Source organism: Stegodyphus dumicola, chromosome 8 (assembly GCF_044657685.1).
Source record: "Stegodyphus dumicola isolate Sdum_Otavi_A_Nest chromosome 8, ASM4465768v1".
Classification (NCBI taxonomy): domain Eukaryota; kingdom Metazoa; phylum Arthropoda; class Arachnida; order Araneae; family Eresidae; genus Stegodyphus; species Stegodyphus dumicola.
Window position 1 is genome coordinate 18,140,630 of NC_140775.1, and position 19,117 is coordinate 18,159,746.

Below are 19,117 nucleotides of genomic sequence, written 5' to 3' on the forward strand. Positions count from 1 at the left end.
ACATTTGATCACATTTCATCGAGACTATATTTTTTAAACTTTATTATTGTCGGTCCTGTGGACCGACGCCAGCCAAACGAAAATTCCAGGGCCGGTCACCAGGGGCTATGTCGGCCACACGGTTCACTGCCGGCCCCTAGGGACTGGCGCCCGGCTCAACATGTTAACCTTAAAATTTCTGTGAATATACAAATATTCAGTTTAAAGAATATGTAAGATATTATAAGGGTAAGGTGTAATGGAGAAAGAAACTATGATTTTATCATTGATTATCCTTCAGTTTATTTTACAAAAATATAGAAATGTTAACAAAACAGTACAAAAACAGTTTAATTGTTTAAGCATTGTTATGACTTTTCGAAAGCACAATGACTTTTTAACTAAATTCCAAGTATGAATGATTCTTAAGTCTGTTATACACCTAGTATATTTTATGGTATTTCAACCATATACATTTAAAATGAAATTTTCTCTGGGTTTTGAAACTTTTTTTTTTTCTGCTCTGATGTGGCACATATGTGCATGCAGTGAGTTCGGTGGCTGTGCATGTTTAATGATATGCATAGTTGGGGTTGTGGTATTTGCATGTGAAATATCATTGAAGTGTGTTCAGTGTGATAGTGTTTTCATAGTAATTAAATTTTTTTTTTTTTTTTTTTACTACAGCGTATATCATAGTTCAAATTATTAAGTTTTTTTCTGTGCTTCTTTGAGATTATTTTCTTGCTTTTAATGGGAAAAATCTTTGTTAAAGAAATATTTTGTCTCATTAAACTCAAAATAATTATTTTTAGTCGAAAATTAATAAAACCTTAATTATTAACACAAATAATTTTATTTCACACAGTAAAACAGTATTATTCCAACATACTTTCAGGACATTCAGCATTCATTTGAAATTAATTGCTCATGCACTTTCTCTTAATTAAAAATATAATCATTAAGGTTTTTCATCAATTCATTTTAATTTCATACCATTTTTTTAAAAACTATATTGCTTATAAGCAAGTGCTCTTCATAATTAATGAACATTGAAATAACATTTCATATACAGAGAAATTTTGACAGTTTTAAAATGTTTTCATTACTCTTAAACCTATATAGAATCAAATAAAACAATTTTCCTAGAAATTAAAAATGAGAAAATACTTTTAAATATAATGCACTCCCTCCATTTTTTATTAAAATTTGCAATATTCCAAATATTTCAAAATTCTCAAAACTTGAAAACACTTTTAATGAAAGAACATACCAGTCAGATAAAAAATGATAGCAGTAAAATTTTGATATGAAAGTGATTTCAACGGTAAATCTGTTATTTTGAAATTTAATTTATAGATTGTAACAATAAAATATATTATTAATAAATAAAATAGTAAACTAAATAAATTAGTAACAGGGAATTAAAAATTCGAAATGTACAGCCATTTAAAACTTTAAAATTAGGCAAAATTTAACTTCAGATTGGTAGAAATTTTAAAAAATACCAAGAGATTTGGAATGACAAAAGTATTTTTTCTTAATGAAGTATTGCAATTTGATGAAGAAAGGCAAGTATTAGATCATTTCTTAAAATGTATAGCTTTTATAAAATAACTACCAAAGCTGAACTTTGCCTAACTTCAAAAGTAATTTAACAATGAGAGTTGATTTTAAAAATCCGGCCTTCTAATTCATTTGTGCAAATATTTGTTATTAATAATCATACTCTAGTCGGGTGCAATATGATATGATATTCAGATCCCGAATTATTTCTTCTTGGTATTTCTTAATTTAATTTTCTTAACAATATAAATCAGATTTTTATAACATCATGATGTTTAATCCATAATCATACTCTGATAAATTACTGTTCAAAATGCACTGGAATTTATATTATTTTGCTATATGTTTCTCCTGTAATGCAATTATAAGCTAACAGAAATGTTTTATAAAATTATTATCCAAACAATTTAAATTACAAGATTATGGATAATAATAACAGAATATGTCTTTTATTGAATGTATTACATAACAGTTACAATAAAATGATTAAAAGTTTTCATTCAGGCATAAATTTGCTCTTCTTATGTTGAAACAACATAGAAGTTGACAGTTTTTTAATTGAATTAATAAAATAACATGTTTTATTATTCAACTATAGCACAAAGGTTAATAACCTACAATTTGCAATAAGTACACCTATATTTTGCATTATAGGTTTACTAAATACAGGTGACACAAAGACTGGCATAAATATATTCCATTTTTAAAACTAATTATTTTTAAATATATGCACTAAATCTGTATCTCAGCCTATCTGACAGTGAAATACAATTGTATTGTATACAATTTTATGCAGTTAAAATTTGTGCATTCAATATACATTTATACTTGATTTTCTTTTTACTTTTTTTAATTTGCAAAGATGATAATGTAGTTGAGCAGTGTAAAATGGGCTGTTCAATTATTAAGCAAAAATTATTTTTAGGTCATTTGGGCCGGGGGTTATGAGATTTTATTTACAAATTATGATGAGATGTACGTATTTTTATTTTCACGATACAGGAAGTGGAACTCTTTTCCAGCCCATAAGCTAAAGTTTTTTTAATATGAGTTTTTTGTGAAAATTAAAATTATTGTAAAAATTTGTAAGTAAAAATGTAGTTATTATGTGACTATATTAACAAAGATCCATACTGAAATGATTATTTTTCAAGTTTTTTTAAATTGAAATTTGGGGGTATATGTTAATTTTTATATATGTTATTATATATGTTAATTTTTTACAAAGTTCATGTAATTATTTTTTCTGATTACATATTTGCCATTTGATTATACTTTTCATTTTCAAATTCATAAATGTATGTTTAAAAGTGTTGTTTTCTCTGGAACAGGAAACATACATTTATGATTCTAATGAAACAAAAAATTCTAGTTCTTCACATAAGTGTAAGTATTTTACTTTTTGCAATTTGAACTCATTTAATTTTGGTTAATTATTATGCACCGGTCCAATTAATTCAATATTTGGTTTTGAAACCGAGAAGGCATAAAAATGAATTTTTAGAAGTATTAAATGAATTTTTAGAAGCCTGTATAGAAGTTTCTTTTTTTTATATGGTAAAAAACATATAGAATATTAGATAAATTCACATCATTATATATTATTTAATATCTCACTGAAAGCTTCTTAAGAATATTCATAATGGAATATTCAATTTTTGAAATAAATGTTCATGTATATATGATAATAAAATGCATATAAGCACATCAGTGGGGAGGGGAAGGACTTGAAAATATAGCCAATTAAAGTGAAATCAGATAAGAGGAAGTCTAACGTATATATATATCTATAAAACATTCCCTTCAAATTAAAATTCAAAACTTACCAGTTTATTAATAAATTTGATTGCATCCAAAGCCTCAATCAATACTTCTGTATACCAAATAAGCAATTAAATATACTTCTTAAATTGTTATCAAAATTTTCAATGACTATAAATCTGCACTTGATCTTTTTAATTCAAATATAAATTATAACAAGCAAAAATAAGTATAGATAGGCATAAATATGTGATAAATTTAAAAAATAAGCTAGTTTCAATTCAGTTATTTTTTCAAAGTAAGAATATGGATGAGTGACACTTGGAGCCAGTCAAATGTCATTACTATGATTTATGTATCTAGGGCTGGTTCTTTACATATTTACAAAATGAGGAGTTGTAATGTTAGTCTAATGAAACTGCTTTCCCAAATTTAGTGAATAATTTCAAGAATTTTCTTGTGGATAATTAATTGGGACACAAAGGGACTTGCGATAAGAAGAATTTTATTAGGAGACCAAAGTGTTTCTGATTGCTTAATCATAGATTTTAAATCGAAGCAGAGTAATGATAGCTCACATATTTGAAACAAAGGAATACAGCTTTTTAGTTTAGAACTCTTCCTTTTCTGGAACAGTGTTAAACATTATACAAAATAGTGAAAAGAGTTCGTTCACAAGAGCAGTTTCTATAACCTTATCGAAAAATTTGAAATTATTGACACAATACTTAATGGCGATGCTAGTGCAAGTGACAACCATTTTCAACACACACAAAAGTTGAAAAAACAAAATTAAAGAATCATCAATATGATAAAAAAATTATCTTACTTTATTTGAGGAAGCTCAGGCCCAGAACCTTCAGGAAGTAAGTTTAACACAGCAGTAATTATACTTGTCTAAGGGAAATGAATGCAGGTGACTAATCTAATTACGTCATTTTTATCTTGAATACATCAAATGTCTCAAAGGGTTTTAATATATTAAAGACTCTCAAATCAAACAGGAAGTTGATCTACAAGCTAATGAGTAAAAATTTAGTTAATGACTTTTCTCCCAACTAAAGTTATTGTACGGCATTTTTTGAAGAAAATTTCTCACACAAAAATCTAACTTATAATGTTTAATAAAGAATCCCTTCCTAACGTGATTAGTAATTTCTGACTAATGTAAGATAAGATCATTAATGCCTCTGTCTTTTAAATGATTCATATTTTTAGAACAGTAATGTCTTCTTTTAAATGGACATTGTTTTTTTATCAAATAATTAGTCTGGATTATTTCATGTTTTTGCTATTCAAAAAATAAGATAAAATTCCTGATCTAAAATGCCCACATATTCTCTCTCTGAGATTATCTTAGACATCTCCAACATTTTTCAAGTGGGGACAACTTTTATAAATTAGAATACTCTGAAAACCACCTTACTTTTGTTCTCATCAAAAGTAATTGTTTTAGCATATGTTGCTACCAGTATAGTCATATTTTTAGAATATATTTAACCAAAATTCTTTTAATTTTATAGTGATGTTAAGTAATGCAAGAGAATTTATATTCATTTTTAATAATTCATTGTTATTAGAATTTAAATAATGTTTGTATTATGAATTAAAAATGAAATAAACATTGGTGCTCACATTATGAGATGGATGAGCCTGGTAATTCTAGGACAACTATTCTATATTTGGATGTAGTATATTAATAAACTTTAAACTGAGATCAGCATGACATCAAGTTAATTTTGGTACCTTTGTTTTTATTTGAGTTAATGATGAAAACCATTTCTCACACATGTATATAGAAGGAAATTGAATTATAGTTTTTAAAGCACCACTGCACAGTTCACTATATTCCTTTTTCACTGGTGATGAGGTTCCATTCCAGAAATTGACCATACCTTCTGCTTGGAATTTCATTTTAAGTTCGGTGTCCTTCAGGATTTCACTTGGCTATCCTCTTTCATCTAATGGCAGTTTAAATATAGCACTGGAAAGGAACATGAACCCATGAGATATTGTTATATTTACCAATTGAAGAATAAGTTTCAAATCGTGATCTCAGAATTTTGAGATTCGAACATATGTCGCTGCATAATTCTTTTGTAATAATATCATATTCTATTAAAAAAAGATTATAAGGTTGAAAATGGTGAAAAGTTTCACTGTTTTACACAACTAATCCACAGACGAAGTTTCTTTCTCAAATTCCTTTATTTTTTCATGGGCAGTGAGAGCAGTCTAAATCTTGCAAATAGAGATTTAGTTCAATTAGTTTTTACGTCCATCTTGAAGATATGCCAATGTACTTAGCTACATGTTATCAACAAGACATGATGTAAAATTATCATTAATTTCGTATATAAATACACAAATAAGAGGTCTTCTTACCATAATTCAAAGAGTGTGGTGAGTATCTTGTGAAAGGCAGTGAACTTCAGAATGAAGGAGAAGCTGTTTGTGCTGGTTATCCATGTTATTATAAAGTAAAATCATTTGCTTAATAAAGTGAACTAGCTTAATGCTGTCCTCTAGCATAGTTTCGAGTTTATAGGATATACTTATGGCCATCAAGCCTTTCCTGTGAATGAAATAACGGAACCAGATAACGTTATGTGACACAGCTCTAAATTTAGCTACATCATCACTATGCCTACAGGTAAGTGCACAAGCCCCATTTGAACAAACTTTCACTCAGCTTCATACTCTTGCATGTACCATTTAGAACTTCAAAAATTTGTTTTCCAGTTATACAAGTTGGCAGAGTTTTCTGAAATAACATATCTTGATGAATGCTATTTGTTAAACTTATACCTGATATAAAAAATCAACAGTATATCATGCAAAATATCTGTTGCCTCATCTGTCTGAAGTGAATAAAATAGAATTTCTTTTGTTCTACTGATATGTCCAGATTCTATGTAATTAGCCATGTCATTGATTTGGCATGTACCTGTCACGTTTGAAAAAAAATTATTATAATTAAATCAATGTCTTTAGATTTAATTAATGTCTTGGTATTAAATCAATGTCTTTAGATAATTTTTCATTAAACATTGTTTTAGCTATGTCTTGTAGCTGGAAGTATCATGGTCTCACTTATAAAATGGGGTGTCCTGCTCTTTTTAATATGAAGATTTACAATATAGGAAGCTTCTAAGATCTTTTTGCTTGCAGAACCTACATTACAAACAACTTTCACTTTTTATTCAGTTCTTCAACACATCTTAGGAAAAATTCAACAGGTTTACTTTTTAAACTCAGTCATTTTGTTTCTAAGTGCTGCTTCAGTTTTGGGAGTTTTATTTTGTAACATAAAAGGCATTGAGGTTTTGATTCACTCTCATTGCCACATAAATTAAATCCCAATATCTCTTGTCATATTTTTGAAAATATTTTTTCTCTGAACACTAGTGCCAATATATTTTTTAATGGCACTAGCATCATTGGTATTAATATCATAACCACATACATATTCTGCACTATTAGCACACTAATGAAGAGTATCTTCACATTCTTTTATTTTAAACATCCGGTTCGAAGCCAGGTTTCCATTATGTACAACAATCACTGCATAGCAGAAACATATTATAGATTTTCAGTGTGGTATAAATGTTAATCTGAATTTTATACTCCTCTTTTTTTGAAAATCTACAGAAATATAATGGAGAATGAGGATCATAGACTGAGAAATACTGTCTTAAGATAATGGTATGCTGTTTGCATTCAATTCAAAACTGCAACAGCAAGTAAAATTGCAAAGCTGTCTGTGCTTAATAGGTAATTATGCAGATTCAGAAAATGACTGAAAACGTCTCAAAATCCATGGAACCTATTTTGAATTTGTTTCATAAAATTTTCAAGTGTTTACAATCACTATATATTTTCCCCATCTCTATTTTCTTAAACATTTTATGAAAAATTCATTTTTATGCACTCAGAATACTCTAGAAATGCATTCAGTTTAAATTCAACATGATTAATAAAGAAAAAACTTGTCTCTGCTCTTTTCTTAACAGTGCCAAATCATTTTGCCAGAGCCATGCAATGAAACAACATTTTGTATATTTGGTGCTTATTTACATGTAAAAAATGAAAGATCTTTAAGAGCTATGAGTTTGCATGAAGTTTTGTAATAAAATTGGCAAAACCTTTTTATAAATGTTTTAGATGTTACAACAAGTTTATAGAAAGGACTGTTTTACTAGTCCCAATGCTATGAATGGTATTGATGCTTCAAATTTGGCAGAGTATCCACCAAAGATGACCTGAAAACCGGATGCCTTTCCATGTCAATGGGCGATACTTCACATTGAGGTAACTGTCGGCGAGATTGCTGAAATGCAGGCATCAGCAAAAGCTCATCTCATACTGTTCTGAATGAAAATCTGCAGATGCATTACATTGTAATAATTTGTACACTGCCTCTTGATTAATGAGTAAAAAATGAACTGTATCACAGGTACTTAGCAGTTGTTAAATCATTCAAATGTGGATTAAAAATGTTATAAAACATGTCATAACAGGAGATGAAACACGGGCTTATAAATAATTAAAACCAAATGGAAATCACCTCACTGGGTAAGAATGTCACCAACAAGACATCCAAAAAGCATATCATAGTTGATTGAATATGAAGATAATGTTGATTGCCTTTTTTGATTGGCAAGGAATCAATCATGAGTTCATTAAATGAGGCCAAACAATCATTCATTTTTGTTTGGATGTTATGAGGCATTTAAGAAAAGCAGAATGAGAAAAGAGGCTGTGAGTTTGCAGATACAAGATGTGGATGCTTTGCACACTTGTTACTCCTTATCCAGGAAATTTTGGTCAAACAAGAAGAGATAATCATCCCATAATCTTCCTATTCTTCAGATTTGGCACCTGTGGACTTTTTTGTTCTCAAAGTTCAAATCCATTTTAAAAGATCAACATTTTGAAACAATAGAAGAGATAAAAAAATCCGCTGTGAGATGTGCTTGTGACTCACAGGCATTCCAACAATGAAAGACACATTGGAAGCAGTGTATAAATAAAGGAGGAAAATATTTTGAAAGAGACAAGTCTGATTTAAAGGTACTCTTATTAATTATGGATTTATTTTAAAACTCAGTTTCTTTCAGGACAGACCTTATATAATAGAATGAAAAAAATCAGCTGTTTCAGACCAAAGTAGAAACACATTGCATGCTAATACATGTTGATATTTTAAAAACATATGGTATTTTAGTTTTTCCAGACTTCACAAAAAGAGGCATTCAAGAAATCCATAAACACTGACTTTTTAATATGGAATTTTTTTTATTTCTTAGTTAATTGAACTCAAGAGTAGATACTGCATGTTTAGAAATCCTCACTTTCTTGGATATTATCAGTAATGACCCTGAAGACAATAGCATCAGAAGACTGGCAATTGGTTATGTATATATTCTGAAGGTAATTGGTTATGCATATACTTTATATTAGCAATTTATTAGGCAATAAATCCAGCATAAGGTGTCATTAAATCAAAATTATTATAGTCTGAAATATGGTTTTATCTGATTTATTTTTAAACTTGCAACTTTGGGTTCATGATCAGCTGTTCAAGAGAGTCATGTAATCTCTTTGATATGCACATGGTATAAATTAATAAAAACTTCAGCAATTCATTTTTGTTTCTTACATTTTTTTAGTACCTTGCAAGTATAGAGTTTTGATGTAAAATATTTTAAGTTGTGATTTTATTAATTTTCAGTATATAAGAAATCAAGTAGTATTTTAAACATGTTTACATAACTCATGAATAACAACTGGACAGCAATTTTTTAGAGGTATGAAATGTTACAAAGTGTTTCTAAATTTGTCTAAAAGTGATAAAGTTCTTTAAAGCATTTTTTGAAATTGCTTGCTTTTAGTAAGATTTCTGAGAGTGAATGGAACAGGTTAAAACTTTTAAAAGACCCTGAAGAATATTTTTATCTGTTTTGTCAACATTCTGAATTAATGAAATCATCTTCACTTTTAGTAATGAAAAGCCATAATATTCACATATATTATGTTTTGCTAACAACTTCTAGAAAGACAAGACAAATAGATATTTTCATTTAGATATTTTTAGTATTCACTTTCAGAATGTTACATTCCTACTTAAAAAACAAGACGAAATATTCTAGGTTTACATGCTGAAACCATGTTTAAGTAGTCTTCAAATTACAGAAGTGCTTAAATCACTACCCATCCACATTGCAACATAGACCTACCCTTCAACCTTTCAAACACCTAGACATCAATTCTGAGTATAACAACCCTGCAGAAAAAAATGAACCTTCCCCAAAAAAGATACATTAGATCAAACTATCCATTTCAGTTCCAGCTGACTAAGCTGATAGGTTGTCTGTGAAAACTCTGTTATTTTTGTCTAAATGTGGTTTCAGCATGCAAACATAAAATATTTTATCTTGTTTTTAACTTAACTTTAGCTGCATGCAGTATTTAATTCTTCAACAAGTTTACATTCCCTTCATTTTCCAGTTCAGTTTCACTTTCTTCAGTGTGATAATCACATGCTAAGTATACTTTTAAATATAAAGCTTAATGAAGTCTTTTCATGAAGCATCAATTTACTTTTCAAAGAAAATGGCTATTACACTTAATTTAGATTGCAATCACTTTTTTCTTTTCACAGCTGTGAAATCTTGGTTTATGGTAATTTACTTAAAATTGAATTCTAGGAAATTACAGCTGAACTCTTTATTAAGTTGTTTTACAATCTGTGCAGAAAAAAAACCCATGAATATTTTGAAGCTTCATTTCTATATTCATTTTCATTAACTATTTACTGACAATAAAATATAACAATAAAAATATCATATTCTGCATTAAATGTATCAAAGATTTCATATACATAATTTCAAAAATGAAAATGCAATATTTTAAAAATACAAAATAAATTTTTATGGTCATTCCTGGGGGGAATGCTTATAACATATGAACTTTTCTTAATATTTTAAAATTTCCTATTAATATTGTTGAACTGGTTTCATTATGTATGACAGCCTTTCTTTTTAAGTACACTATTAAAAAAAATAACAAATTTGAATCACAAAACAAAGCTTTGCTTATCACAATATTCACTACTTTCATATCACAAGAAAGATACAGTTAGGATATTTGATTAAAGCTCTTCACACTTTATTCACGATCATATCATTTAACAGTATTTTTACTATGCGATTGCACATAATTGCTTTCATTGGGAAAAAATTCCAAACATCTTAAATACCCTGCAAAAGTTATACTAAACAAGGAAAAATAATTCTAACACATAAAAATTCTATCACTGAAAAAACTTAAAACTTCTTATAGAACACATAAGAAAATTATCTGACTAGGCAATAATAAACAAACCACACAATAGATTACACAAATTGTTATGATACAACCATTTCACCAATTTCCCAAAAGTGGAAAACATTTAATATGCTAAGACAATAACACATAGATGTACTTTGGCAATAGTTATCACAGAAAATACACTTATCCAATACATCTAGTGCGTAAGATCACAAACAGTATTCTTATAAACATTCATGATGTAAAAAAAGAAAGGCTTGCAAAAAGCACAGAGAAAAGATACTGCTTATTTGTGCAAAATGTATTTCAGGTAGTGGCATTCATTAAATTAATTAAAAAGATTATTTAAAATGCCTGCCTTCATATATAAAATGCATTTAAATTCAATTTAATATTTAGATATTGCTACATTCAAGAAAACTCTTTATTTGTTAGAACAATAACTTCATTAATTAACATAAATTCTGTAAATTTTAAATGCATGATCAAACTGTATAAGATCCCTTCATAAAGACTAATCTCAAGAATGATAATGCAGAAATCCCACCTTTTTTTTCAAATGAGAGGACTTAATTCTTTTCTTCTACAATGCATATATTTTTAATATTAAACATTCAAAATAAAAAGAAAATTTGATTTAGCTTGCAGAGATAATCTTGGAAATGATAAGTTAAATTAACTTATCATTTCCAAGTTTAAATAATTTCCAAGTTCTTCTTTAAATGATAAGTTAAATTAAGGGACAGCAGACATTAGCCATCGACTATATCTGTTTTACAGATCAAATGTGTTATAATTAACATTAGTGCTGTGCTTACAGTTTCATTAACATTGATAACGTAGTGTTATCATTAATATTACTAATGTGGTATTATCATTAACATCAATAACATCATCAAACCTCATATTTTTAAACATCTGAGGTGGCATTACTATATACAATTTTATAATGGTTTATCAAGAATTCAACACTAATTGCACATATTATATAACTACAAACATATAATAAAAATGGAACACTTATATTTCATGTATGATGTTAAAATATGTATATTTTTCAACATGAAAATTTTGTGTAGTATATCAATTTTTTTCAAATGCTTTAAGTTAATACTGCAAAAAGATAGCAACTTGCCTTTCAATTTTTCTCCTTATTAAACAAAGAAGCACTTTTGTAGAATTGCAGATTTTTAATAAAACATTTATACTTTGCAAAGAATCCCACCTTTTTTTCAAATGAGAATTCTACAGAATAAAAAGAAAGACATATTTTTTTTGATGGGGGGAGGGGGCATAGATGTTTAAGCTAGCAGATGAAAGAAACAGTTTTAAATCTAAAAAAATATAATTATACTGTGAAGTAATGCTTACTATTTCCTTACAGAAAATATATCATTGCAACAAATGCTGAATTGCAGGAGTAAAAGTTTATTAAATCAACTTACTGGCATCTTTTTTTATATTATTTGAATTTTTAAAAAATCTTTAGAAAACTGCTTATTATGTTTAATCTGAAAAAAAAAAAAAAAAAAAAAAAAAAAGTGAAGAACTGAAACAGGTAAAATCTTCCTGTATTTCAATAAATTCAATGAAAAAAAAAAAATATCGTACATTTTTAAGGTTTCAAAGAACTAATGAGAAGTAGTCCTTCACAAGATAATTTAGTAACATTTTAGAATTTCTCAACTTTTCAAATGTTAACTCGACATCTTAATTTCTTAAGGGTGGAACTAAAAGGCCCCCCCCCCCAAGTTACAATTATCTCTCACTGCCTCAGTTAGATTTAAGAAAAATGTATAAGCCTTTATTATCTCTGAGAAATGTTTTAATAATTCAAAGCCAATTAAACATTGTATACAGATCAAATATGCACAAATGCAAAGATGAGAACAGTGACATTTGCACAACTATCCAGCACTAATTTTATTATTAAATCAGATAATTCTGACAAATGCTTTTAAATTTAATTTTAAACAATTATAAATAAGCTAAAAATAATTCCACTCTTATTTATACACATTAAGATAAATAATTCTGACAAGTGAAAACAGTTGAGTGCACAGACATAATATGATTATTCATTACAAATTCAATAATTAAAATTTATTTTATACTTTTTTCTTCAGCTTTTACATATGGATAAATTTTTTTCGTGGGGATGGGCTTGCAGCGACTTTATTAATATCATACAATATACATCAAAACTGTAAAACTGAAGATCTCATTTCCGTAGCTGTGATGTACTGCATGATCTAGTAAAAATGTATGCAAATTCTATTTTTTAATGATATATAATGTTCTTTTTAGTCTCATTATTTATATTAAACAAAATTTAATATTTTTACGAAGCATTTTAATTTATCGTTAGATATGATTTTGAAATTTTTTTCCTGAAAAATAAAAGCAATAGTAATATTCAGCAGCCATATTAATACGTGATATATTTGATTTCATAAAGAACAGTGCTTTAAATAATTTCCTTTTTAAAAATACTGAATTACAATACACATGATTTAAAATCAAAATTTCCTGAAGGCAGTGGTTCAAGGTGCTGGTTTTTAAACTGACATGTTCCTTAATTTGTGAAATGCATTTTATTTCAGCAATTTGAATCCTTATATAATGCAAGAATGGAATACATTTTAAAAGGTTCAAGAAGGTTTATAAATCTTGAAAATTAATATTTGAAATACTGAAAGAAAAATATCACACTAAGCTCATTGTTAATTGGCGTTATATATACATTATGAAATGTAGATTTGTATTGAGTATCAAAGTTTATAATACAAATATGCAATTTAGAATAAAAATCAGCTTATATCAATCTATAACAAATATACTTCTGTCATAGAGAACAATGAAGTAATCACGTTTAATTATAATAGCTATGTCAGTGTTTATATAAACTATGCAAGAGGCATTCTGCTTGCAAAAAAACATTTCTGTTAAAAAATGTAAACAAAACACTTTTGTAATTGAAATGTACAGACTAGAAAGTACTTTATACATGAATAATGGCTTGTTCTCATGCTTTAGGTAAGTCTGGATCCATTTGCATTATTGGTATTATAAGATCATCCATATTAGGCATAACAAGAACTTTCTGTAACAAATGAAAGGACTATTTATCACAAACTGGAAGAAAATCTGATCTAACTTATTTTCAAATATAATTCAAAACTGATATACTATTTTACATTCAGTAGCATAAGAAAAATATGCATTTGTTATACAATAAAATATACAAAATTTTTCTGACATATTTTATGAAATTATTTATTTATTTATATTATTTAACAAAATTTTATTTATGGTACAGTTCTGCATAAATTTTTCAGTACAGTATTACCTTGTTAATTTGGACTTTATTAATCTGGACAATATAATGTTACTTACTCCAGAACTAAATATTAAAAATAAAGATCAATCATATTTGAGCAGCTTATTGTTAAAGATATTAAAACTTCAACTATGAATAGTTCCTGGCATTCTTTTAAATAAATCTTGAAATAGTATACAGTAAGAAATAAGAACCTCTTTATGAAGTGATGAAGAAATAAATGCCTCTGAGAAACACTGAATTGCAGAATGATGAGGATTAAAATAATTCGAGCTTCTTTCAATCAATAGCTACTTATAAATTTCAAAAAGGAAAAATTTCAACCAGGAGGGGATGAGACAAAACGCATAAAAAATTTATCCTGATTAAACATTAGAGTTAATATTACTTGAATAGAAGAGGAACCATCCAAACACACATATCAGAAAAAATAAAAGAATACACTTCCTATTCAAAAGAGTACTGGTACTTATTTTTTGGGGTTTGAGGCAATATGCATCAACTTTTTTTTATCACAGCACAAAGAGAATATTTATATTATCAATACTTCCTTATTGTTACCACCCCCAATATATAAACCGGTGCCAAAAGCTTTCTCATAATGGATAGTGCCAAAGTGACAACCTCTTAGAGCTCTTTACAAACAGCTATCAAATAGCTGACAGTCCTAACTATGGTCATTTACAACCTACTCAGGTTTGGCCCTGAGCAGAATTGTCAATTTTCACATTCCATTAACAAGATTACTCTTAACTATTTAAATAATAGATGCTTTAATAATAACATACAGTAGAAATTATAAAATTGAAATCAGTCTTTAACATTTTTTTTTTTTAAACGTACGCTTTCAGATTTTTAACATTGTTAAAATGATGCAACATAGATTTCACTACCTAATTATGGAAAAAATTTTCACATACTGATTTTTTTTTCTTAGTACAATAAATGTTAGCTCAAGTTGATTAGTATAAACTGTATCAATAAAACATACACTCCAATTTGATTTAGCTTTAAAGTAGGGTCAGTTGCAGCTAAACAGTTCCATACTTTATGCATACATTTTTATGTTATGACATATTGGCAGCTTTAACATTAAAAACTGAAAGTAAAAAATGAAAGCAGCTCAACCTAAATAATTAACAATAAAAAAATATATATAAAAAATGACTGAAGAATTATTTTCCTCAGGAAACTACAGATGTATATAAAATTTAACAGCATTTAGGAAACAAATTGTTTTTATAGAAGGCCTTTAAACTATTAATTAACAGGATGGGGTTAAAAAAAGTGGAAGCATGAAAATATATATTAAGCATTGATAACAAGGAATGAATATTTTACCTGAAATTCAGAAACCAATTTCCTTTCTATCCAGTCAGTAACATGAGTAAAAGTTACAACATGCTGGCCAAGCTTTGGACGGGCCACAATAGATAAATATGGATTTGTACGGAAACCATACCTATGATAATATAACATGCTGTAAATTAAAATTTTGTTTTGAAAATAATTAATGATTACAGGAAAATAATGAATACATGAACAGATGGAATTTTGTAAATATCACAGAAGGCAAGCACAGGAAATTATTTTTATTCTAGTAGCTTAGAATTTTATAAAACAAATTCATAATCAAAATTGCTGTTGCAAGTTATCAAAAGTTAACCAATATATGATCTGTGTGGAAATGCTACTAAACTATATAAACTGCTATTACCCATCCAGCACACAATGTTTCTTTTATGTGGAAGTGTCCCCTGCTTTTCAATTTGCGTGGAATTGTCACGTGTGGAAGTACAACCAGAGCACTGTCACGCTCTGGATGTAAACAAAAGAACAACATCTCCTTTGGCTACCAAAGCTCGGCAGCCCTGCATTATTCAAATTAGTGAGAGGAAAGCATCTCTTTCTATTCCTTACTCTACGTTTTTGATTAAGACACAGATAAAATTGGTGCTAAACCCAAAAATTGGTCCTTTTATGTATCTTTAATGAGTTTTTATATTTGTAAAATCTAAAGAAAGAAAGGGCAGCAGAGGAAAGTAAGCAAAAAGCAGTGAAGCAAGAGAAGAAATGCAGCATGTCTACGATGGAAACTAGACCAGATGATCTGGGTTTGGTTCACCTTCATTCCAGTTAAATTTAGGTTTTGATTTACAAAATTTGAAATTACTGTTGGCTGACGTTTTATACAAGTGTATCATGAATGTATCATGAATTAGCATTATTTAAGTATCAAGTGAGAAAGATTAGTTTTGCAACAGGAACAGTTTAAGAAGATTTATTATAAGTAGTTACTATTTTCAGAATGAAAAGGAGAAATAACCAACTTAAAATGTGGGCTACTACAAATTAAATTAGAAGTTTGATATAAATCTTTTTTTATTTATTTTTCTTTTTTTATATCTTATTCTTTTTTTTTTAAATATAATTATTCACGAATTCAGTACCTATTAAGTTGTTAAAATAGCCAAATAATTTTTTACCCCTTTGCAAAATCGGTAATTCATTGGCGACATTTTTTGAGAGTGCAAGAAGAAAATACCCAAATATTTATGCTGATAGTCATTTTATGAAAACAAACAAATACACATCCACACGAGAAATCTCATATAAAAGAAAAAATATGTATACATTTAACAATATATCATGTATAGAAACATAAATTTAACCATACCATAATCTGTCGCTGGGCATTGGGGGTATATTAAGAGCTAATGTTCCAGTTAACCATTGAACTTCCACTGTTAATACTAATGGGGTGTTTGATATATCTTCCATTGCTTTTTTTATGTATTTGTTCTTAGCAGCTTGCTGAAAATATGTTGACTGAGCAAGTCTGTCTACAAATCGTAATAATTTTTTGCCAGTGCTTCCTCCTGCAGCTTGTGAAGTACTGAAATATAAATAAAAATAGATTATGTTACAAAGAACTAAAGTTCAAATGTAATAATGAAGCATAAATATTTTAAATTAAATTTCAATTTATTTATAGTAAATAAAACAAACACTGTGAGTTACTATCTTAAAGATAGTCAGAATTGGTTTATTTAATTATATCAAAGCATCTACAGCTTTCTACCCAATGGAAGGGATGCCTCCACAGAGGACTTTCTATGGGAAACTGGCTCATAATTTTCATGATGATAAAACAAATAAATGATTAGCATAATAACACATATGCAGATCACACATACATTACTAATGTCCTCTTTTATTATTAAGAAAGGGAAAAGACAGCCGTTACTTAACACTAGAATTATGTTTATTTTTGTTCCTGTATACAGACAATTTATGTTACATCACATGAAAGAATGTGACAGCTATATCTGAAATGTTTTCAGCTATGAAAAAAGAGTGACATACAGAAATTGCAGATAATTTTTTTTTAAGCTACTTTATATTTTTGATGAAATCTGGACATAAAAGTTTTGAAAGCAAAACGAAAGTCGCTGAGAATAGCATTTACGGTATGCTGCAACGATATAGCTCAAAAGATCGAAAACAAAAGTTTAGGAAAACAAAAGTTTTTTAGGATTTTATCTGTGTCTAAGTCAGTACGTTGTTTAGGCAGATTCAAGACAAATTCCCGCACTTGGAAACAACTCAAGAAGAAGTTTCGAATTTGTTGCCAAGTGATGATACCCTTCAAGACGAATATTCCCAAGATATTTTGAAAGCAGAAGAATACTGAGACAGGTTCTGCTTGATTTGTTCGTTGTTAGAAAATGCAAAGAAGGGAAATTCGATTACGGAAGGAACAAAAACTGAGCAAAAAAGGAAATTCAAGCTTCCGAAACTTGAATTGAGGTTTTGGTTTGGTTTATTAGATTACGGCAAAGCACTCTAGGGCTATCTGCCTTAAGGGAGGGATGCCTTCGTGGAGGACTTTCTAAGAGAAACTGGCTCGTATACACATTACACATGGGGAAAACCATGAAAACGCCCATGCAGCCAGCCCGTTCGTGGGATTCGAACCTCGGACCGAACTACCAGTGTTCAGCGATGTTACCGCTCGGCCGCTGGTGGGCCTCTTGAACTGAGGAAATTTAATGGAGAACCGAAAGACTTTCTTGCCTTTTGATCCCAGTTTTGAAGACAAATTTCAATATCTGTTACAATGTGTGGTAGCAGATTCTAAAGCGTGAAGACTGGTAACAAGTTTTCTGTAAACTAAAGAAAAACTCTTCAAAGATGATTGGACAACTTAAAGAATGCTTCAGGAGAGATGAACTTTTTGGTTCAGATTTAATGTACGGGATCTACTTTCCATAGTAATGAAAAATGCTGCTGATCAGATTAAAGGAGATTTAGCTGAACTTTATGATTTACTTGAGAGCAAGCTCATGGCACTCCAAAGCCTCGGTAGAACTAAGGAAAAATTTGCTGAATTTTTGGAGCCACTTGTTGAGTCCTGTCAAACAGAGACTGTTCTTCGTGAGTGGGAAAGAAGCCACACAGCAAGATAGTGCACATTCTTTGGATAAACTTTTGTGCTTTCTTCGAAATGAAGTGCAAAGTGAGGAAATGATTAAGCTCGCTCGTACCGGGTTGGGAGCTTCACGTTCTGCACATTCACATCCACATGCTGATGATCTGGGTTGCTCTACAGATTGCTGTCTTGGAAAATGTTCAAGACAATACAGGTAGGCAAAATTTACGTTGTATTTTTTGTGAGAAATCCCACAATTCTGCCGAATGTTTTTCTGTTCGCAAAATGTATTTAGAAGATAAACGAAAGCTTTTGGTGCAAAAGCACGCCTGTTAGTTGCCTGCCTATTAGTTGGATATAGTTCACGGGCATGCAAAAATAAAGTAAAATGTTTAACTTGTGATAAATTTCACTATAACCTTATGTGCTCAAATGGCGAACCTGTAAAGCGAAATGAAACTGACAGTACTGTTATTTCAAGTAATGTATTGTCTAACCAGTCAACTGTTAATGAAAATGTGTATTTGCAAACACTTGTTTTAAAAATAGTATTCGAAGGTAGACAACTTACAGTTCGTACGATTTTGGACTGTGGTTCTCAGAAATCTTATTTTTCAGAAAGGGCCATCGCGTTTTTGCAACTGCGTCCTAAATCGAAATTGAAACAAACCCTTATACACAATTTGTTTGGGGGGAGAGAGACAAGT

General features: G+C 28.9%; 1 protein-coding gene across 2 annotated transcripts in view; it reads right to left on the bottom strand.

The window, feature by feature from the left end:
• Positions 1 to 816: 816 nt before the first annotated feature.
• The window catches only part of LOC118184331 (testis-expressed protein 2-like), a 44,395-nt gene continuing 26,094 nt past the window's right edge, over positions 817 to 19,117 (bottom strand). Inside the window, exons 6-8 of one of the 2 annotated variants that reach the window (XM_085821627.1) lie at positions 16,656 to 16,874; positions 15,320 to 15,440; positions 817 to 5,290 (exon numbers count right to left, since the gene is read on the bottom strand). In XM_085821627.1, the coding sequence (XP_085677753.1) occupies positions 5,279 to 5,290; positions 15,320 to 15,440; positions 16,656 to 16,874 (352 nt within the window). In that variant the 3' untranslated portion in view covers positions 817 to 5,278. Of the gene's footprint in view, positions 13,742 to 15,319; positions 15,441 to 16,655; positions 16,875 to 19,117 lie in introns of both variants that reach the window. The other variant, XM_035353993.2, reaches the window with a different exon arrangement.